The sequence below is a fragment of the Lactuca saligna genome, chromosome 9 (genome assembly GCF_052625555.1).
Source record: "Lactuca saligna cultivar CGN05327 chromosome 9, ASM5262555v1, whole genome shotgun sequence".
In the NCBI taxonomy this organism is placed as follows: domain Eukaryota; kingdom Viridiplantae; phylum Streptophyta; class Magnoliopsida; order Asterales; family Asteraceae; genus Lactuca; species Lactuca saligna.
This window is the reverse complement of record NC_136425.1, coordinates 17,117,851-17,140,000: the sequence shown is the minus strand read 5'-3', so window position 1 is coordinate 17,140,000 and position 22,150 is coordinate 17,117,851. Positions and strand designations below refer to the sequence as shown.

At 31.5% G+C, this 22,150-nt stretch overlaps 3 protein-coding genes across 4 annotated transcripts; 1 reads left to right on the top strand and 2 right to left on the bottom strand.

The window, feature by feature from the left end:
* Positions 1 to 6,084: 6,084 nt before the first annotated feature.
* Positions 6,085 to 8,356, top strand: LOC145018789 (methyl-CpG-binding domain-containing protein 7-like). 2 transcript variants are annotated; one of them, XM_078976633.1, is made up of 7 exons: positions 6,085 to 6,375; positions 6,885 to 6,980; positions 7,088 to 7,210; positions 7,273 to 7,350; positions 7,429 to 7,575; positions 7,681 to 7,845; positions 7,968 to 8,356. In XM_078976633.1, the coding sequence occupies exons 1-7, from the start codon at positions 6,157 to 6,159 to the stop codon at positions 8,178 to 8,180; spliced, it is 1,041 nt and encodes a 346-aa protein (XP_078832759.1). In that variant the 5' UTR covers positions 6,085 to 6,156; the 3' UTR covers positions 8,181 to 8,356. The 2 variants fall into 2 exon arrangements, with proteins under 2 accessions (XP_078832759.1, XP_078832760.1); XM_078976634.1 differs by having other exon boundaries at positions 6,087 to 6,375; positions 7,438 to 7,575.
* A 3,366-nt stretch (positions 8,357 to 11,722) lies between these two features.
* Positions 11,723 to 16,786, bottom strand: LOC145016034 (uncharacterized). Its single transcript, XM_078974470.1, has 8 exons — positions 16,755 to 16,786; positions 16,384 to 16,529; positions 16,050 to 16,295; positions 15,506 to 15,941; positions 14,451 to 15,379; positions 13,116 to 14,333; positions 12,500 to 12,988; positions 11,723 to 12,132 (listed from the first exon to the last, which is right to left on the bottom strand). Exons 1-8 carry the CDS (start codon positions 16,784 to 16,786, stop codon positions 11,723 to 11,725), a joined length of 3,906 nt encoding a protein of 1,301 aa, XP_078830596.1.
* Positions 16,787 to 21,408: 4,622 nt separating this feature from the next.
* Positions 21,409 to 21,990, bottom strand: LOC145014321 (uncharacterized). Its single transcript, XM_078972703.1, has 3 exons — positions 21,937 to 21,990; positions 21,783 to 21,851; positions 21,409 to 21,705 (listed from the first exon to the last, which is right to left on the bottom strand). Exons 1-3 carry the CDS (start codon positions 21,976 to 21,978, stop codon positions 21,496 to 21,498), a joined length of 321 nt encoding a protein of 106 aa, XP_078828829.1. The 5' UTR covers positions 21,979 to 21,990; the 3' UTR covers positions 21,409 to 21,495.
* Positions 21,991 to 22,150: the final 160 nt, after the last annotated feature.

Sequence of the window (22,150 nt, the reverse complement as noted above, 5' to 3'; positions counted from 1 at the left end):
ATAAAAATATTGGGTAAAGATGCGTAGATCAAAGATGATATAGATGAACATTGGCAGCCATGGACTTAGTGCACTATAGATGAACATTGACAGCTGCACCACAACATGTAGGTGTTTTTGAACTACTTGTTCACCAGATGTACTCTAAAAATCTTGGCAGCTGCACCTAAGGGATAATATTGGCAGTTGAGCCTAATAGAGAACATCAAAATCCTGATAGTTGCGCCTAAATGATAATATTGGCAGTTGGGCCTAATAGAGGACGTCATAACCATGGCTGCTGCTCCTAAGTGATAATATTGATAGCTGTGCCTAATAGATTATATTGGTAGTTGTACCTAATAAATAACTTTGGCAAGTGTGCAATAGACAACCATGAACTTTATACCTATTCCTTAGGAGAATCCTTAGGAATGAAAAAGTGAATAATAGATGATTCTTATGGTAGATCCTTAAGAAATAAATGAGATCATGGGGATGGATAATTGTGTTAGTTGTGTGATAATGAACCATAATAACTTTATTATTGTGGGTTGAAAACCCTATGTACTCACCAGGTTTCCCAACTTGACCTACTCAATTTATTTATATCACAAGTGTCGATACGAAGCTACATTACACTAATAGATTAAATGAGATGTAGATAACTAGAGTAAATGAATGTAAGGTCTGTTTATACTTATGTTTGTATATTGACGATGACATCCAAATGTTTTAATAAAAACAAAATACATTTCTATGGAAATGCTTTGATAATATATTTATCATGTTTTTTTTTTCTAGGAACGAATTCCGCATTATTATTCTTTAAAATGATATTCAAATTTTCAAATAAGCATAAATAATTTTTTTCAAATAACCGTGAATTTGGGGATGTCACAATTAAATCCTTAAGTTTTAACCTCCTCCTTCCATGTGGTTTATACTTGTAACACATTTCGTCTACATCCAACCTAAAATATGCTAAAAAAACCATATTGTCAATATTGTAAATATGTGAAAATCATTCTTATATTTACAAACATGCCTTTATAGAAGAAAAAAACTCGTCTTCACCCTTACCATATATGGTTTGATCAAATCTTTCTATGGGGTGTTTGAGATTAAGTTTGAAAAATACTTATTTATTTGTTAGTTTTTTTTTTTTTTTTTTTTTTTTTTTTTTTTTTTTTTTTTTCAAAAAACCAATAAACTTAAAAAGTGTGAAAAATAGACTAATGATTTTGAGAACTTTTTACTACCCTTGATTTTGTGTGGGTGTATATATATATATATATATATATATATATATATATATATATATATATATATATATATATATATATATATATATATATAAAAGGCCAATGACATAAAAATCTTTAAATTTGACAAAAATATTCGGTTTTAGCCTTTTACATATTTATGGTTTATTAAAGACGAATGTCAACATTTTATTTCAATTTATTTATGCTAAACTTAAGTGAAACATCCCAAAAATATAGTTCCAAAAATTTGTTTTAATTCGTTAAAGAAAAACTCGTAACTCATAAGACAACATACTAAAATCATATGTCGTGTATCTCAACCATCATATCAAAACACTGTATCAAAATATCAGAGTCTAAAATATCCTAGGCTGCAAACAATGGTGTGTGCTATGCAGTCATCTCGAGCTCCTCCCCTTGCTAGTGGAAGTACCTGAAACCAAAACTGAAAGCTGTAAGCACGAAGCTTAGTGAGTCTCCCCAAACTACCACATACCATACATATAAACACATACCACAAACATTAGGCCTAGCCTTCTACATCAGGCCCCGCCCGACATCGGACGAATCCGGCCTCAGGCCCCGCCTGGCATTGAGCCCCGCTCGGTATACATATCAGTTTCTACTAGGCCCTTCCTGTCTCTGGGCCCCACCCGCTATACACATATAAACATATAATCACAATCATGCTAGTACATAACAATCAAACACAACACTATAAATACTAGTCTCAAGGCCCCACCTATCTTGGGCCTCGCCCCTACTTTGCTAATAATGAGATATGGAACCCCGTCTACACTTAGCTAGTGATGAGATACGGGTCCCTACCTACACTTACCTCCCTACCAGGCACAAACAAGTACCATAAAGACAACAAGTATAACCAAACATGCATTCCTTCCTTGGGCCCTGCCCGATTTCAGACTAAAATCTAGAAAACTTAACCTTCCTCGGGCTTGCCCCGACATCAGACCGAAGTTCGGAACATGCAATCTACATCAGACTTGCCCCGACATCGGACCGAAGCTCAGAATACATAACACATAACATATAAGCTAACATACATCGGGCTTGCCCTGACATCAGACCGAAGTCCGGAAACATATAATCTACATTGGGCTAACCCTGGTATCGGACATAAGTCCGACATATGCTAACATAGATAAACGGACCGACATTGGTGCCGTCAACCCGCTCCTACAGGAGAAAACTCACCTCACAACTGACTGTAGAATCTCGCGAATAGTCCTCTCACTGCTAGCTGGCAGATCCCCGAACTGCTGATCACTCAACTCCCCAAGCTATCATTACCAACATAATACTTAGTCAAGAACTAATAATTCTTCTTAGGGTAAAATGACCATTTTACCCCTAGTCAAAGTCAAAGTCAAAGTCAACACCCCGAGTTGACTCAACTCGGTGAGTCATCTTCCTAACTCTCCGAGTTCCTTCGCTACTCATAGACGTGGAAGAACGAGTCAAGTCATCGAGTCCCTCTTCAAACTCATCGAGTTATGCCCTGCACAAAATCAGGACAAATCGAATTAACTCGTCGAGTCCCTCTCTGGACTCGCCGAGTCCGTCTGTCTGTTTGGGCCATCTTAACATATTAAGCCCCTATTCTCCAGATCAAGACTCCGTACTTCTTCTTCATATAGAAAATGCCTTCTCAAGGGTAAAGTTTCCAACTTTACCCACTACTAGTCTTTCTTAATGGGTTTAGCTAAAACCCTAATTCTTTAGGACATAGATCTTGGTCCATAAGCTACTAGTACTTCAAACTAAGGCATATTTACTGAGATCTATACTCTAAGCACTTCCATAACACATAAATCTTTTTCCATTTTCATCCATGCATGGCCTTTTGGGCTTAAAAGATCAATATGATATCTTAGAGCTTGCATGAGGGCTCATATGGCATAAAGTTTGCACTTTTATGCCATGATATCCCTTCAAAGTCCTAGATCTATAAGAATACCCACTTAGGTCGTCCATTCTTGACATGCTAACATTCTTGGACCAAAATCCCTTATAAAGAGAGAAAGGAAGAGATCTAATGAACTAATAGCCAAGATAGAAACTTGATTACCAGAAAATGTAGCCAAAGAAGGTAGTTTCTGGATCTACTCTCTTCCTCTTGAGCCCTCTATCTTCTTCTTCTTCTTCTTCTTCTTCTTCTTCTTCTTCTTCTTCTTCTTCTTCTTCTTCTTCTCCCACAAGCTTCAAAAGCTCACAAAGATCACACAAAATGGCTCAAAATCTCAAACAAGGCACCAGGGTTTGTGGATTAGGGTTTGGACAATGGAGGCTGTAAATGAGGACAAGGGGTGTGGGTTAAGGATGCTTAAATAGGGTACAAAACCCGTATTTAGGGTTTCCAAAAGCCAGACCAACTCGTCGAGTAGGTCCTTCTACCCGCGTCCTAATCTTGCTTCTACTCATCGAGTTACCCTCCTTGGACTCGACGAGTAAAATGGAACATTAAGGATTGTAATGAACCATAAAAAAGAGAGTAAAATGGAACATTTATGTCAAACTTAGACTCGTGGGTGTCATACCGAAAATACTACACCTTTGTACTGCCACACCATTACCATTCTATTTTTCCTCACCCCACAAAATTGATTGGTGTCATATCATTTTTTCTTTAATTGAATAAAATTTAATTAAATAAAATTGATAAAAAAATACTTCATTAATTAAAAAAAATTACATACCTAAAAAACGACAATTAAATAAAATCACTACATAAAAAACGACAATTAAATAAAAACATTACTTGTAATATTTTTTCATGATGTATACTCTAGCCCTCAAAATTATACCGAGCTTGTATCTGGTGAGGTGATCAGAAGGTTTTGTTAAAAATTTCATATCCTGGCTACTTTGCTTCTCCTCTCGAGCTTGTTGTTTCTCCTATCTAGCTTTCTTTTTCTCATCCAGCTTCTCCTTTTCAAAATTCAAACAACTATCAAAATTCAATTTATAAGATTTCAAATTACTAGAAACTCTATGAATTTCATCACCTCTTACCGTTCCCGATGTATTTGATGATGAACATCTCATTTTTGCCTTATCACTACTCATCGGCCGAACTACATCTTTAAGCTCGAGTTCATTCACTTCATTCAAATCGATCCCAAAACGTGCATTCAATGAAATAATGTAACTCGTCTTGAAAACTTTGGTTCTTTTAGAACTACCTTCTTCGCTAGCAAAAATCTTCTATCCACTTCGGGGGACTTAGATAAAAACTTCTAAATATCGAGAAACTTGAACAACTTCTTATATCATCAAGAATTTTTTTAGCAGCGTCTCTAAAATTTGTTCATTGCCTTCTCCGCTTTTCTTTTTTTGCATTACCAAATTGTTGTAAATGTCGTTTAATTCTATGACATATTTGTTCATCTCACGAAAGTTGCCAGTACATTAGTCTTTAGTGCGATAATCCCCCGACCCATAATGATAAAAAATCGTTTCACAATGTGTCGCTAAAAATAGTCATATTTTTGTACACTTCCTCAATTGGAATTCTCTTAAATGTGGACTCATGATTGCGCTAAAACACCATGGTGCCACATCATATATGCACATCGAGGGGCCTTAAGAGCTTTAGGCAACGTTTGGTGAGTAGAACCGGATAGAACGGAACATAACTAGATCATTTTAGGTGGTGTTTGGTATTGATGGAACAAGATCAAAGTGAGATAATGACCAAGTCAATTGGAACTATATATTTTATTTTTAGTCCCATCCAAAAGGATGGAACAAGATGGTAGAAGATATCGTGGACACAAATACTCCTTTATGTTTTCACCACGTTTACATCTTCCATCACCTACACCATGCTACCGTTCCATTCTCACCTCTTTCATCACCAGGCATCTCTTCTCTCTCGTTTCTATGAACTTAATTTTATTATTTCCCCCCATTGAAATAATTAACAACCGATTGAACATAAATAACCGTTTATTCAACCAAAATTAAATCTTAAAAATAGTTGATTCAATAGAACACCAACAAACAATCAACAACTCCAAAAAAAATTATTTTAATTAAGTCATCGACTTACTAAAAACGTATTTGGTAATTGACTTTGATTCTTGATTATAGTGGATGCGAATAAAAGTCTTGATACCGATGGAAAAAGACAAATCAAATAACTAACCAAAATCGTTGTTTGGGAGAATTTTTTTCTCATGGTTTCTTTCAAATTAATATTGCTTGCAAGGAAATAAAAAAAACTACAATGAAGAGATGAGGTGAAGATTAATGTTATATGCTTTGGGTTTTGTGTATTTTTAACATATTTATATATTAAAAATACATAATTTATATATTAAAAATACATAAGCAATTTTTATAACAAAACTATTGGTATATAGTAAAAAACAAAAACGATATTAGAAATAATTTGTGGTTCAAGGATAATTTAGTAATTTGAATCTTAATTTATGTTCTGTCTTTACTCTTACCAAATAATACAAAGATTAATCTTTTTTTTTTTTCACTTTATTTCAGTTCTATTCAGTTCTGTCCCGTAGTCTTTCTATCAAACGGCAAAAGCTACCTTAATGAACCATAAATATGTAAAATGGTAAAATTGATTTTTTTTTTTCTATAAACTTTCGGTTTGAAGTGATATACACAAGAGGATAAAACCAAACATTTAGACAAACTTTCATGACTTTTATGACATTAAGCCCTATGTTTAGTATATAAATATTTTATTATACAATTTTATTCTTATATAACTTCTTTTTTGATCATACAAATCACATTAATCGCCGTAAAAAAAGGGACAATAAAACAGTAAAACACTATGCCCTAACCCCCAAATTCAATTTGTCTGAGTATGGTGTTTGACTATTGTTAAACAAGCAATGACTAGCGCTTGTCACGGCAGTCGATGCGTGTCACGATAAGCAAACATATGGAGGAGCCGATCACCGACGGCGATGATTACGCCCACCACCGTCAGCTTGTTCTCGTGGACGTCGTAAACCCTATTTCTCATTCCATTTCCAGTTCATCTTCTATCACTCCATTTTCCCCAAACTCCCCTAACGACGGTTCCGCCCTCCAAACGGTCCCCAGCTCCTGCTCCGATGACAATCGCTCCAATCCGGTATATCCATATACTTTGACCTTATTCTTTAATGCATTTCAGTACACTATTTAATTCGATGAAATATTGCGTTTTTTCAACTTTCTGCAATTAATTGAGGCAAGACGTTCTCACTTCTGAGTTGCGAGTGTGAGATTTAGGTTTGTTTCTTAGAGAAGTTTTGGAGCAAAATTCCCCTTCCTGACATCCATATTTATAGTCGAACTGCTCCAATCATTTGATTTTTGCTTGAATAAAAGGAATTAATAAGCATTCCCCTAGTTTCAACTATACATACATGGTCACTTCGTTTGGTCCTTTTGATTTCCTTTATTTGCATCTTCCATGGCGAAGTTCCTGCGTACACTTTACCACTTTTTGCACCTTATAAGGGTTAAGACCCATTCTCATTTCTCCCCTCAAAGGTTATCTAGATGGAAGTGATGCCATTTCCTCATAGGCCTTTTATCAGGTTCATTAAAGCCAAACCTGAACAACTATCAGTAAAACAGTGTTTTCTGTTATTGCAGGCAACTCCAAATATGATAGGCACCTCCAAGTTTACTCTGCCAAAAGACTGGTCTGTTCAAAAGGTACATCGTAAGTATGGAGGCACAACTGACAAGGTAGGTAATTCCAAATTCCAAATTCCACTTTAACATGTTTTATATCATAATCTGTGTTGTAAAATGTAAAATGTGATTAATAGCAAAATAAAATATTAATTCTGCAGTATTACCGTGATCCAGAAAGTGGACGACAATTCCGATCCCTTAAAGAGGTGGAGAGATACATAACTGAAGGAGTCACACCTAATAAATCCAGACTCAAGAAGCCCAACAATCATCGTGAAAAGGTCATTCATTTATTTGTATACTTGTACAATAACAGTTCACTTACTTTTCATTAATTTTACAGAATTCGGGTAGTCAAAATATGATAATTGTCGCCGATGAAAAGGTAGCGTGTCAAGATATGATTGTGGCCAATGAAAAGGTAGCTTTAAAAAAAAAATAATAAAACACAGTTTTTTTTTTTTTTTTTTTTTTTTTATAAATTATAATAGTAACATAGAGATTGCAGATGTCAGATGTGGAAGAGGATAAAGATAAGCAATATGATTTGGGTATTGTGTCTCCTACAAGTGTTTCACCCTTCCAACTTCCTTATGGTTGGGTTGTGAAGGAGGTACCCCGTAGTTCTGGAGACTATGCTGACAAGGTAATATGTCTTTTTTTTTTTAAATATTCCGTTGTTTTTCTATGTTATATTGGGATTTAAATTTGTTAAAATTGGAATCAAAATCATAAAAACATTTTTTTGAAGTATTACTTTGAGCCTGGGACTGGACAGAGATTCCGATCTTTGGTAGCAGTACAAAAACACTTAACAGAAGTTGAAGAAAATTCACCATTATCAGTCGCGCTTGAAGAAATCAGAGAAAACAGTTTGCCAATTTCCAAGGCTTTCAAATTAAGCACGACCATAAAGGTCATCATCAATCGGATTTTGACTTTTTTTGTTTTTGACTTTTTGTTATTGAACTGATTGGTGTTATGTTTTTTTTTTTTTTTTTTTTTTTTTTTTTTTTTTTTTTTAATTTAATTTATTAGAACCATGGTTCGTATAGTTCATGGAAGAAGAGCATGATATCTAGAAGAGAGAAGACGTCACCTCCGAACAAAATCAATTGGGTGATTGATCAAGGTAGTGGAGGAGATGACACGTGGAATGCTTTTATGGATGATACATTGGTTCAAGACTCTGTTAAGAAACAATGGAGTGACTCATTTATGGTGGCCATTACAAATGGAAACGATAAATGAGAGGGTTTAAGAAGGTGATGGTGTGTTCAAGATGATGTTGTAGTAGTTGTACAGTGGTGTGGTGGTATCATCTTCTTCTTTTTTTTTTTTTTTAAATTCTGTGAAATTAGATATAATGGTATTTATATTTATGGTGTTTGACTTTTAAAATCAAATGCGGATGGTTAGTTTTTCAAGGGTCTGCTTAATTTACTCCTAAACTATTTCTGAAATACATTATTTATTTTATTTATTTTATTTTTTATTTATTTATTTATTTTTTTTTTTTTTGTATCATATTTATATCTCTAAAATCCGATGAAAACGATATAATAGGTGTAGTAATTATATTGAAAGTTTATAACTGAAAAATATTTCATTAGAATATATAACCGAAAAAAAAATGAACATACATTGATATTTTTGTTTATATAATAATAATACTTTGTTGTCGTCGAAGTATATGAAAACGTGAACAATATTCAAGGCTAATTAATTATGAAGCTCTACACATATCAACACCATTCGTTAAACATAATTCGGTTTTTGCTACATGATTAAAAAACTGATTTGCTAAATTACTTTCTATGTTTACACCAATTTAAACAATAACAAAAAACAAAAAACGCCCTATGAAATCTATAAATCTAAAACAAGCACAAGATTAAGAACAACAAAGCCAAAACAATTGGTTATATATATAACTTGGTAGCTAGATGAGGTCACAAAACTATTGTTTCTTCTTGAATCTTCAATCGGTTGGCTTTTAGAATCGCTTCCTGAGATCTTGGATTAGTTTCCAGGCTATGAGTTTTTTTTGTTCATCCTCCGGGATTTTAGAATGCTCAAAAAAATATGTTACTTCACATACCCACTCCTCAAATTCATCAAAATTAAAATGCTTCTTAAAAAGGGGTATTGTATTTGGCTTTTCGTGGCAACACTTGTCTTTGCACATTGGTTGTCTGTAGTCATGCGGTGGTGATTGCTGGTGGTGATGGTGGCTGCAACCGAATCTCTCGTATTCTTCATCTTGATTTTCTCGAAACTTTTGCAACTCCGCCTCCATGCGTTCTACACGAGTGCTCATACATTCGGGGATGTTTTTCATCGACTTAACTTCACTGAGAATTTTATCTATTTGATGGTGGTTGTTGCCCATCGGAGCCAAACGAATTTGCTATGTATGGATTTAATTCTAAATCTTTCTTAATAAATGAAAGGTTTTTTTTTTGCCACATGTTAATCTCTCATGAGTTTTGATACTTGTTATTTTTTTATATTTTTTAAATAAATAATATCCACATGTTATTTTTTTATTTTTTTTCTTATTTTTTATTTATTTTTTTAATTTTTAAAATAAAAGCCACATAATCTTATACATATATATGTAAAGTATCAAATGTAACAAATATTATAATAAATTGCAATTAATATATTTTTTTTTCATTCCTTATTTTAAAATTTTATTTTAAAAATATTTATTATTTATATTTAGTATTTTATTTTTTTTAATCAACTCGTGTAGTTTTACTCCTAGTTTGAAGAATAAACCAATGTCATTAAATCCAATAAAAAACAATAAGAAAAGTAGTTGATAATAAATAGGAAACCGATTAAATCCAAAGTAGAGTTTATCCAAAGTAAACTTAGGTGTTGTTTGTTTTTTGGAAAAAACCTCTTCAAACCTCTTACTGCTGCGCGGCGCAGCACACGCGCAACACTTTTCATCTCGCAGTTGTTTGTTTTTTAGAAGTCTTTTGAGTCAAAAACCTCTGCGCAAGCTCTGTTTGACGCAGCACTTGTACTGCCTCTTCTAACCTCTTCCAAGCTCTTATTCTTCTTTTTTTATTGCTGAAATTTTGATTATATGTTATTAAAATTTTATTTCACATTTTTTTTCGTTTATTCTTATTGAATTTATTTTTCATTTTCTTATATTCAATAATGATAATTTCTTGATGAAATATCATTATTTTTTACTAAAATATCTTTATTTTTTTGTTGAAATATCATTCTTTTTTACTAAAATATCATTAATTTTTTACCGAAATGTTATACATTATTAAATTTTACGTATTAAAAAGCTATTTTCGGTTTATAAAATTAGTTTATTTTAATTTTTTAATATCTGCAGCGGTATGCAGATGTTAAAAAAACAAACACGCTTCTTATTATAGTCTGCAGCCGTTTGGTCCACCTTTTCTACTGCAGAGGGTTGCAGAGGTGATCCGCAGACTTCATGAATTTTCGCTTCAGAAAATCAAACAACACCTTAATCTCCCTGATCCTCATCGCACGTCATGATTTTGCTCATCTATGATTTAATTTGTTAATTATTTGGTGTTTAGATAATTATTGAAAACTATTTAGGTTACGTGATCATTGATACAGTAATATTTATACATAACATAGAACAACATTTTAGAATGTACAAATTAGAATCATTTTTGTTACTAATCAGAAGCACTCGAATTCCAAGTGCTTATGGTTTGTGTTAAAAAAACTGTAGTTCATTGTGTTGTGTTTCGGTTGGCGGATCAAAATACACCAACCCGAACACAACCAATTTAACTAGATCATGGATTGACGGGTTTGAAACATAAACCTATATACGACCCATCAGTCCATTTATTTATACAGGTTTACGGGTTGAAGGGTCATATTCGGATTTGTGGCTTTCACTAGGTAACACTTATATATATATATATATATATATATATATATATATATATATATATATATATATATATATATATATATATATATATATATATATATATATATATATACTAGGTTAAAACCCGTGGAACCCACGGGTGCTGTTTTTGAATTGAATTTAAAAATTAATTATTTAATAAAATATTATATTAATAATTCTGATAACTTATAAATTGTAATATTGAATATTTAAATAATTTTTTTTATTGGTAATTATTTAATTACTAACTAAATGGGAAGTATTTAATTAGGAATGAAGATTTTTGAAAACTATTTTTTTTTATTCATCATTCTAATTGGACATATGCAGATGATACAATACCAATGTGTGTAATGAAATTAACATAAAATACAACAATACGTAATTATAAAAAAATACAGTAATATGATGGATTAAGTGTGATTTCCTAAAATTGAATAAAACGACGTTACAAAAAAGTTGGCTACAAATTTCGAAAAACTTCCTTATAAACAACATTGGAAGTTTTATTTGTGAGTTTGCCATCTTTATCTAAAATTAATAATTTTAATCCCTCTCTACTCTGAACTCTAGATAAGGCAACATACAATTGTCCATGTGAAAAAACTGGATCTTTCAGAAACAGACCAACCTTTGACAACGATTGTTCTTGACTTTTGTTAATAGTCATTGCAAAACATACAGCCAAAGGAAACTGTCTTCTTGTGAATTTGAAGGGAATCTTTTTTTCTGATGGAGTTAAAGACATTCTTGGAATAAAAGTCCGATTTCCAATATTAGTTCCAGTTATTATACGTGCCTCAATAACACGTTTGCCCAATGATAACACCTGTAGTCTTGTGCCATTACATAAGCCGTTTTTCTAATCAATATTTCTCAGTAACATTACTGGAACACCAATTTTTAAAACTAATTTATGATTTGGTAAACCGGATACTTTGAGTCCATTTAATACATCAGGAGAGTATAGATTTGCATCAAATTGATCATGGAAAAATTCGGATTCACATATGCAGTCTGAACTTAAATATTCAACTTGATCTCCTGGAAACTTCTTAAGTAAACGGTCGTTTATTTCCTGGACAACTTCATTTTTTGGAGCAAGTATCGCTCTTTCTTGGAAATAATTTATATCGCTATAGTACTCTAAAATTGAAGGATATACAAACTCAATTAAGGAACCTATAGGATCATGTGAATCATTAATGAGAATATTATATGGAATATCGATAATCGTTTCACCGTCGTTCGGACCACCAAGTTTTCCTTCTCCTATATCCAACAACCAATTTGCAAAATCTCTTATTTTTCCTATATCTGATTGATCCCTTCCAACAGTTAGCCTCATGTTTTTTTGTTAATCTATGGACTTTGCAATGTTCCCATAAATATGAAGAACTCAAAGAAGCATTTACAATGTTCTGTCTACTGCCACCCGGCACAACAGGTAGAATTTGTCTAAAATCTCCTCCAAAGACAATAACTTTCCCTCCAAATGGAATATTTGAGATGGTTGAATTTACGCACCTTAATAAATCCTTCAAAGTTCGATTTAAAGCTTCAAATGCATGCTTATGGACCATAGGTGCTTCATCCCAAATTATCAAAGAGGTTTTCCTTATTAAGCTTGCCAACTCACCGTCTGGATTTATGTTACAAAAAGAATCCTCTGTAAGCTCAAATGGAATTATAAATCGAGAGTGTGCTGTTCTACCACCGGGCAATAATAAGGAAGCAATACCACTTGAAGCAACATTTAATACAATATTTCCTTCAGATCTAATTGTTGCAGATATTGTTTTCCATAAAAAAGTTTTACCCGTTCCACCATACCCGTAAACAAAGAAGACACCTCCTTTATTTTGTTGAATAACACTCTTGATGTTTAGGAAAATGTTCCGTTGCTCATTTGTTAATGCAAGAAACATACGATCATAGTCATTCTTTATCACGGGAATGTCGTAATCTAGTTCCTTGGTGATAAGTCGATTGTTTGAAGAAGAAACGGATTCAACATCTGGGTATGGCATGTTTTTGAAGTTTTTGAGAGTAGAGTTGTTTCGAAGTAAAATTTGTTGTATTTCGAACAAAGTTAAGTTCTTAAGTTCATCTACTCCGAGAGACAATTCTGCACGAAAATATTAAATAATTAATAAAATACGTGGTTGATATTTAATAATTTCATTACTAATTATTTAATGGGTGTTGAAAAATAAAAATAAATTAATTTTAAAAAATAAGAAAAAATGTAATACCTGCTGACTTAAATCTTCGTCGTTGGCTATATAGAATTCCATCTGCCAAATATTCCCATGTATTTTCCCAAACGATCTCTGGTTTAGACATACTATTACACATCAACAATGTAGCAAATAAAAAGCGTAGATAAAAACCAGATCCAGAATGACTTGCTTCTTTAATTGCATCAATGTATTCCTTGTCATCATCTAATAGCCCGAGTGCATAACAGGCATCTCTAAAAGAAGAATGTGTTTCTCCATTTACCGTGCGAATTTCATCAAATGATGTTGGTCCTTTTACTTTATTTAAAAGAATCCTTAAGAAATATGCTTCACCTAGTTTAGGTGAAACTGAATGAATTCTACCGATGGCTTTTCCTACTTTCCTTCGCTTCCAAAACCGACCATTTAATATCCAAACAAACTTTGTCGGGAATTCAACATATGTGAGTTTTCGTGCTTCACTGTCGATTGCATTACACTCCATCCAAGCTGTGAACTTTGAAGCGGCAACAGAAGGTTTGTCAAGAACATCATCAATATCATCATCTTCGCCATATACAATCTGTTGTTGATTAGGAAGATGAAAAGGTAGTCTAACAACAGAAGGATATCTGCAATGAACATCATATCTAAAAATTCGCCATGATGCTTCACATGCTGATAAATATCTACAATCGTAATATTCAGCTATTTCATCGACCGCATCACTATTTTCACATTCATTGTTGGTTGGTACAACAACAACTGTAGCTCTATCAGGACCCTTATTTATGTATTTAAACAAATACTTTATAGAAGATCCCTGATTGCACCATTCAATATTAATATGTGCCTGATATCTTTTCAATAGATATTTGTTGTATGGAACAACATTTCTATTATCCAACCTTACACCTGATTTTTCTACAAACTGACCATCGTTTCTTCGCCTATATAACGGAAAACCATTCTGATCAACAGACGAATGATTAATGAATTGTTTTGGAAAGTTTTTAGAGCACTTTTTATCCACCATGCATGGACAATTCATATTTTCAGCTCCACATGGACCATGAATCATAAACTCATTTACAAGTGAATACAATTCAGGATCTTCAATTCTGTCTGGTATCTCTGCTGAAATTATTGGATCGATAAGTTCAACAGTTGGTAGCTTGTTGTCAGAATGCATGAATAGACATATATGACTATGCGGCAAACCTCTTTTTTGAAATTCAATGGTATAAACATCTGTAAAAGAATTTGACAAAAAATAAAAGAGAATGTGATTAGATATCAAAACATATTTAAAATATAATAATAAGATCAATTTTTTATAAAAAAAATTAAAAATATAGTTTTAATTACATGCTTGAACTTTGCCGAAAATTTGATTCTCCCTTAAGTCTTTAATGAATGCATCAAGCTTGATCTTAAACAACCTACATAGTATATCAGGTCTGTCTTCTGGTTGAAGTGAAGTATCCTTAAGAAACCTTTTAATCTCAGGCCATTTGGGATTACACGTAAAGGTTATGAAGAAATCAGGATATCCAAACCATTTACATAGTGACATGGCATCCAAATAGTTTTGCAGCATATAGCGTGCACCTCCGGTAAAGGATGAAGGTAATATGACACGTTGGCCGACATTCGAGATATCAGTCGTTCCTTGAGCTTTTTGGTTACGTAAATTTTCATAAGAATCACATCTAAGAACATGTTGTTGCCTACGTATGTAGTACATTCTCTCCGTTTCCATCATAGTATAGGCATCTACCAGAAATTGTTGAAACAACCTTCTTGAATTAAGTATGAGAGAGAACGAATGATCTCTGTCTTGAATCCTATAAGCGAAATATTCTCTCATTGTACATTTCGCACGCTTGCTGTTGGTCGTAAATGACACACCTCTATGAAGAATGTCAACACTATAACCATCATCCCCATATGGAAATAGCGATGGATATTGGAGAGGAAGGTACGAAGGATGCAATTCACTGATACGTTGTAGACAACCATTTTTTGTTTGAACGACGATATCCCTCTTTTCGATTGAATCCGAAATGTCACCAATTATTAAAGCAGCAACCTCAGAAGCAGTCGGTAGGTTATATGTTCTTCCATCTTGCTCCCTTCTCCCGATAAGTCGTAATTTCATATCAACTTCTGGATTTTTTTGAAAAGTATCTCTTACCATTCTATAAGATCTAACCAAGACATTATTTGAATCCAACATCACCTTAATATCTTTAACAATATCACTATCAGTTGATGTTGATTGATCTTTTTCACCACTAAAATAAATAAATTTATACATAATATTAGTAATATATACATAATATATATATAATAATAATAATAATAATAATAATAATAATAATAATAATAATAGATTATGAATAAGAAGTTTGAGAAAATACCGAAAACATCTTTGTCTATTTGTAATTTCGTTGTCAGTGTCATAAATGTATAACTGAGAGAATTTTGGTTCCGATCCTTTTGCTGGCAAAAGACTTCCAATACTATGATAATTTTGACCACCCAATCTGAAAATGTAAGGAGCGTTTCCTCTATTGATTGAAGAGTCAATTTTACCACCCATCGACGTGAAAGAAAACATTGAATTGTAACGTCGAATGTTTTTCATGAAATGTTTGCCTTTTGAATCCATATTTCGAAACATTCTTTCATAAGTAGGGGGTGCATTCTTTAAGTCTGGAAGTTGAACTTTGCCGTAACCACAACATAATGAATAATCCGTGTTCCCATTTTCTTTACCTCTAATGGATTCATTTCTCCATAACTTTGCACGACATGTTTGACATACAACATCTTGATCACCATGATCCAAATATTCTGTAAAATAAAAGCGTTGAATAAAATATCAATGAATTTTATAATTATATAGAACATAGTATCTGAAATGTAAAATGGATTTTATTTTTTCATTACCATTTGAGATACCAACTATACGATTTTCATTGTTCACTTGATGTATATTTTCTACATCTTCTGTCAAATCAATCAATGGGATAGGGGATAAATGTCTTGTCTTCGTTTTTAATTTATGACATCCTGGATTTAACTTGATTGATGATGAAGAAGTTGTTACTGTAGATGCATTTTTTGATGTCATATCATTTGAAAGTACATGGTACTGTCTTTTCTTTGCTAACTTGGAAGTGATATACTTATTGAAACCAATGTTATCTGAATAAAATAAAATAAAATAGTTAACTAAATAAATAAATATTTACATAATGGATAATAGTATATTTTAAAAACCATAAATAATTACCATTCGTAATGTTAGATAACGGATTTATAACATTTGTAATGTTAGAAAATGGAGTTCTAACATCTGTAAAGGAAGGACAGTATTGTATGGTTGTGTTGTAAATGAATTGACATTTTGAGTTTGACGAACAATGTTGGTTGATTGATCTGCAAATGGAAATAACTTATAAAACTTGTAAATATATGTATTCAACTATATAACAGTAAAAGATGGAATATAAAATACTAATACGGTTATAGTTAATGGTTTTTTTGAAGAGATGCTGTAATGATATACTTGGAACGTTTGATATTGTTTTTATTTTCTTCGATCTTTTATTTTACAAATATATTTTTCTTTGTCTTCTTTTCTCTTTGGCCTGCATGTGGTACATGTTACTGTTGTTTTCTGCATAAGAAGACATAGGTTAGGAAATGAAATGTGAAATTATGTACATAATATGTTTATATAATACAATTAAAGTTAGTTAGAATTAAATAAATAATGATAATAAAGTAAATGTATTTAAAAAGTTACCTTTATTAATTTGTTTATTAAAATGTTTAACAAAATTTGCAAATATTAATTTACTCTTTTATAATATATTTTTAAAAAATTAGTAAATTGAAGATTTTAAAAATATGAAACAGTATAAAATAGAAAATATATTTGTTTATATTGTGTAAAAGAGACTTTCAATAAAGATATTAAAGTTAACATGAGTCCGATTGTAGATATGTGTCCGAAAATAAGATTTGAAGCGGAAGATTGTGTTGTAGTTGCAGAAATAAGTCCATCAAAAGAAGTCTGGATGTTTGTATACAACGACTCCAATCTTCCATAGACGGTCGTCGAAGATCAGCAGTCAATGACTGTCCTCGATTCCCCCTAAATCGATCGCAATCTACAATGCATGAAAGGCAACCTAAAAAATCATGGAGATCTACGATACCGTGTAATCGTCCGAATTGGTCTCCGTCAGGATTGAAAAATACGATTCGAAGGTAGACTCTCCTTCTTGCTGTTCCACAATCAATTATTTCCCTGATGAGCATCATGACTCATCATCCTCATTTCCAACCTAGGGTTTATTCGATTTAAATCTACTGTTTCCCCAATTTCAACCAATCGTGGGTTCGGATGATATCAGGGGTTAAAACCCTAGATCTCCATGGAATCAATGAAGGTAAAATTGTGTGATACACGATAATCGTGATGATTATAAATTGCTTATTGATCTTATGTATCTATTCAAGATTATTTTTTTACAATTAGAAAAACATCTATTCCAGCATATTGATTATTGTTGTAAATTTCAACCATAAATTCATAGAGAAAACAAAGTGATCTAAACTGATAATACTAACCTGACATATGGATATGGAAATCTTGCAGGTAGAACTGGAATGAGGATTACAACTTTAATGAAGCAATTTGATGTAAGCTTAATGAAAAAAAAATCGCAGAAACATTTGAACATTAAGAAGACGAATGAGGTGTTTCAAAATTTTGGATTTCACGTTTTGAGGTAAAGTTATATGCTTGAATATTGGAAAATGATTACAATTATATGATTTTATTGTTGTTGGATCTTTATTAGATATAATTTTCTTCCTGATTTTTTGGAATTTAAAAGATTACAACTAAAAATTAGTTTAATATTCAAATTTCATCTAAAAAGGGAGTATAGAATATTAGGAAATAGTTGGTTGAATATAGGTTATTTACAGAAGATAAGTAAATATGCTGCAACCATTACAAAAATGTATGAATTAATTTTAGAGAATCAAAGATATAAATTTTGTTTACATTTTATTATTCACAATACATAAGTAGCAGATTTTATTATTCAGAATACATAAATAGCAATATACTTAGTTTTCGACTTTTGAGTCCAAAGATGTATGATTCGAACTTTAATTGTGAAATCATCCTTGATTGAGTCAATTTCCTTTATAGGAGTAATATGTTCCATTGTACCTTGCAATTAAAAAATAATTGTTTTGTTAACAAAAATGTTAAAATATAAAAAGAAAAATCGAAAGCCATTGATTGATTTATTTATTTATTTGTCTTAATTGTTAATTGGCATTTATCAAAACATTTTCAAGTTAGGGGCAATATGGTCGTTTTGGAGTAAACGAAGTGGAAAAGGGTAACATGACAGTTATAAAAAATAAAAAACTATATCATAGACTATAGTAGAAGTTTTATTATTCAAAATACATAAAAAAAAGTAGAAATAGCAATACACATTGAATTTTTTGTTATTCAGAATACATACATAGCAGAATACATAAAAAACCAAATAGATTGATTGATTATTATAGGTCAGATTTTATTATTCAGAATACATAAATAGCAGATTTTATTATTCAGAATACATAAATAGCAGAATTTTATTATACAAATTGATTGATTGATTTATTTGTCTTAATTCTTAACTGCGATATATCAAATACTTATCAAGTTAAGGGTAATATGGTCTTTTTGAAGTAAAAGAAATGGAAAAGAGTAAGATGACAGTTATAAAAAATAAAAAAGTATATCATACACTATAGTAGAAATTTTTTTATTCAGAATACATAAAAAAAAGAAGTAGAAATAGCAATATACATTCAGTTATTTGTTTTCAAATTAAGGGCATAGATTGATTGATATAGCAGATTTATTATTCAGAATACATAAATAGCAGATTTTATTATTCAGAATACATATATAGTAGAATTTTTATTATACAAATTGATTGATTTATTTATCTGTCTTAATTGTTAACTGCGATATATCAAATACTTATCAAGTTAGGGGCAATATGGTCTTTACATATATAGCAATATTTTTATTATACAAATTGATTGATTGATTGATTGATTGATTTGTCTTAATTGTTAATTGCGATATATCAAGTAGATGAAGTAAGATTAATTGTTTTGAAATGCGATATCAAATCTGTTGAAGGGTGTAATGATTATTGTTTTCGAATGGTATGTGTTCGATTGGTTATTGGGTTTGTATACAGGGATCGATTTTAAACGGAGGTTAAAGATTGTAGGAACGAATAACTGTTAAATTCGATGTTTTCTGGAACGAAGCCTTGGTTATTAAATGAATCATACGAAGGATCTGTTATTTGATTTTGGAATTGGGGCGAATAATCGAACGATTTGGAGTTGCGAATTTGATTTTGAAAAGCCAATCAGTTGGGTTCGCATATGAAAACAGATAAGTTTTGATTTTGGATTCGCAATTGGGTTAATTGGGTTATTGATTGAGGGACGATTCGTGAAGAAAAATGCGAAGTCAAGAAGGACTGTGAAATGTGATTTGTTCAATATTGGAGTCAAATGCAGTTCACGTGTAAAAGCAAAAATGTTCGTATTTGGTAATACAAATCAAAATTGGGTTTCGCATATGAGGTTGTATGGATTGGGGTTAAAGATGCGAAGGTGATTATGGTTAATATTCATTTCGCATTTGGTGAGACAAACAACTCAAATGCGAATGAACTAAAAAAAAAATGACTGGAACATGCGAAGAAAGAGGGTGAATGAAGAATGCGAATTTTATTATTCATTCACCCTCTTTCTTCGCAGTTAAGAATGATTTTATAAATAGCAGATTTTATTATTCAGAATACATAAATAGCAGAATTTTATTATACAAATTGATTGATTGATTTATTCGTCTTAATTCTTAACTGCGATATATCAAATACTTATCAAGTTAAGGGCAATATGGTCTTTTTGAAGTAAAAGAAATGGAAAAGAGTAAGATGACAGTTATAAAAAATAAAAAAGTATATCATACACTATAGTAGAATTTTTTTTATTCAGAATACATAAAAAAAAAGTAGAAATAGCAATATACATTCAGTTATTTGTTTTTAAATTAAGGGCATAGATTGATTGATATAGCAGATTTATTATTCAGAATACATAAATAGCATATTTTATTATTCAGAATACATATATAGTAGAATTTTTATTATACAAATTGATTGATTTATTTATCTGTCTTAATTGTTAACTGCGATATATCAAATACTTATCAAGTTAGGGGCAATATGGTCTTTACATATATAGCAATATTTTTATTATACAAATTGATTGGTTGATTGATTTGTCTTAATTGTTAATTGCGATATATCAAGCAGATGAAGTAAGATCGATTGTTTTGAAATGCGATATCAAATATGTTGAAGGGTGTAATGATTATTGTTTTCGAATGGTATGTGTTCGATTGGTTATTGGGTTTGTATACATGGATCGATTTTAAACGGAGGTTAAAGATTGTGGGAACGAATAACTGTTAAATTCGATGTTTTCTGGAACGAAGCCTTGGTTATTAAATGAATCATACGAAGGATCTGTTATTTGATTTTGGAATTGGGGCGAATAATCGAACGATTTGGAGTTGCGAATTTGATTTTGAAAAGCCAATCAGTTGGGTTCGCATATGAAAACAGATAAGTTTTGATTTTGGATTCGCAATTGGGTTAATTGGGTTATTGATTGAGGGACGATTCGTGAAGAAAAATGCGAAGTCAAGAAGGACTGTGAAATGTGATTTGTTCAATATTGGAGTCAAATGCAGTTCACGTGTAAAAGCAAAAATGTTCGCATTTGGTAATACAAATCAAAATTGGGTTTCGCATATGAGGTTGTATGGATTGGGGTTAAAGATGCGAAGGTGATTATGATTAATATTCATTTCGCATTTGGTGAGACAAACAACTCAAATGCGAATGAACTAAAAAAAAAATGACTGGAACATGCGAAGAAAGAGGGTGAATGAAGAATGCGAATTTTACAGTAGAATGCGAATTGGGGAAGAAAGATAAGAATTTTGCATTTTTATTATACAAATTGATTGATTGATTGATTTGTCTTAATTGTTAATTGCGATATATGAAATACTTATCAAGTTAGGGGCAATATATTTTATTTGAGTTATAATCAAAATCAACTAACTTGTCCAATTTAAAACAATAAAAGTATCCAAAAATATTCAAAACCAATAATATTTGACATCCTAAATACCCCAAAATAAAAATCATACCAAGCAATTAAAATATCTTTATAACCAAAACAAATGATCAAAATATATTAAATGTGTCTTATAACCGATAGAAACTCACTTTTCAATTTTTGGAATCAAGAGTGGAGTTTCCTCTGCGGTTGACTTTCTTTTAGCCTTAGTTGAACTTAAATCATATCCAGAATCAACATCATAAATTTCTTGGAGGTTGCGCTTCAAATCACCTGATATTTTGCAAGGACTTGTTGCGGTTGACTTATCAACTGTTGAGGGTGTAAAACTTTCGTCTGTTTGTGAGATCACATCCTAATTAAAAAAAAAATGTTTGATTCCTAAAAAAAATAACTAATATAATTAAAAGTTTATAAAATAAAATGAAAAACCTTTTGAACAGGCTGTACAACATCATCGGATTCCAAAGCAACTTGATTTAAGGAGACAGATTGAATACTCTAAAAAATAAAATGGAAATATGTTAATCGTTATGTACTTTAACATTAAAGAATTGTAAATTTTCAACAATAAAAAATTACATACCATAAGTTCTATTTTACTTTCCAATTCACAAACAATGGACATATCTTCTGTAACTCTGAGAGCTGTGTAGATGTTATTATAGTTGTTGACATTGTATTCTGTAATATCTACAACAAAACCAAACTTGCGGTTTTTCAACACGTTAAGTTGCATTGGAAATAGGGCATCACTGTCTCCGGCCTGTAAGATATATTTTAATAAATTAAAAAAATTA

Coding starts and splice junctions, on each gene's coding strand:
- LOC145018789 (XM_078976633.1), top strand. CDS start 6,157: ATGCGTGTCACGATAAGCAAACATATGGAGGAGCCGATCACCGACGGC. Junction 6,376..6,884: donor ATGACAATCGCTCCAATCCG/GTATATCCATAT, acceptor CTGTTATTGCAG/GCAACTCCAAATATGATAGG. Junction 7,211..7,272: donor CCAACAATCATCGTGAAAAG/GTCATTCATTTA, acceptor TTAATTTTACAG/AATTCGGGTAGTCAAAATAT.
- LOC145016034 (XM_078974470.1), bottom strand. CDS start 16,786: ATGTCTTCTTATGCAGAAAACAACAGTAACAT. Junction 16,296..16,383: donor GTTATCTAACATTACGAATG/GTAATTATTTAT, acceptor TATTTTATTCAG/ATAACATTGGTTTCAATAAG. Junction 12,989..13,115: donor ACGAAGATTTAAGTCAGCAG/GTATTACATTTT, acceptor ATTTTCGTGCAG/AATTGTCTCTCGGAGTAGAT.
- LOC145014321 (XM_078972703.1), bottom strand. CDS start 21,978: ATGTCCATTGTTTGTGAATTGGAAAGTAAAATAGAACTTATG. Junction 21,852..21,936: donor AAAGTAAAATAGAACTTATG/GTATGTAATTTT, acceptor TTTATTTTTTAG/AGTATTCAATCTGTCTCCTT. Junction 21,706..21,782: donor TTGTACAGCCTGTTCAAAAG/GTTTTTCATTTT, acceptor TTTTTTAATTAG/GATGTGATCTCACAAACAGA.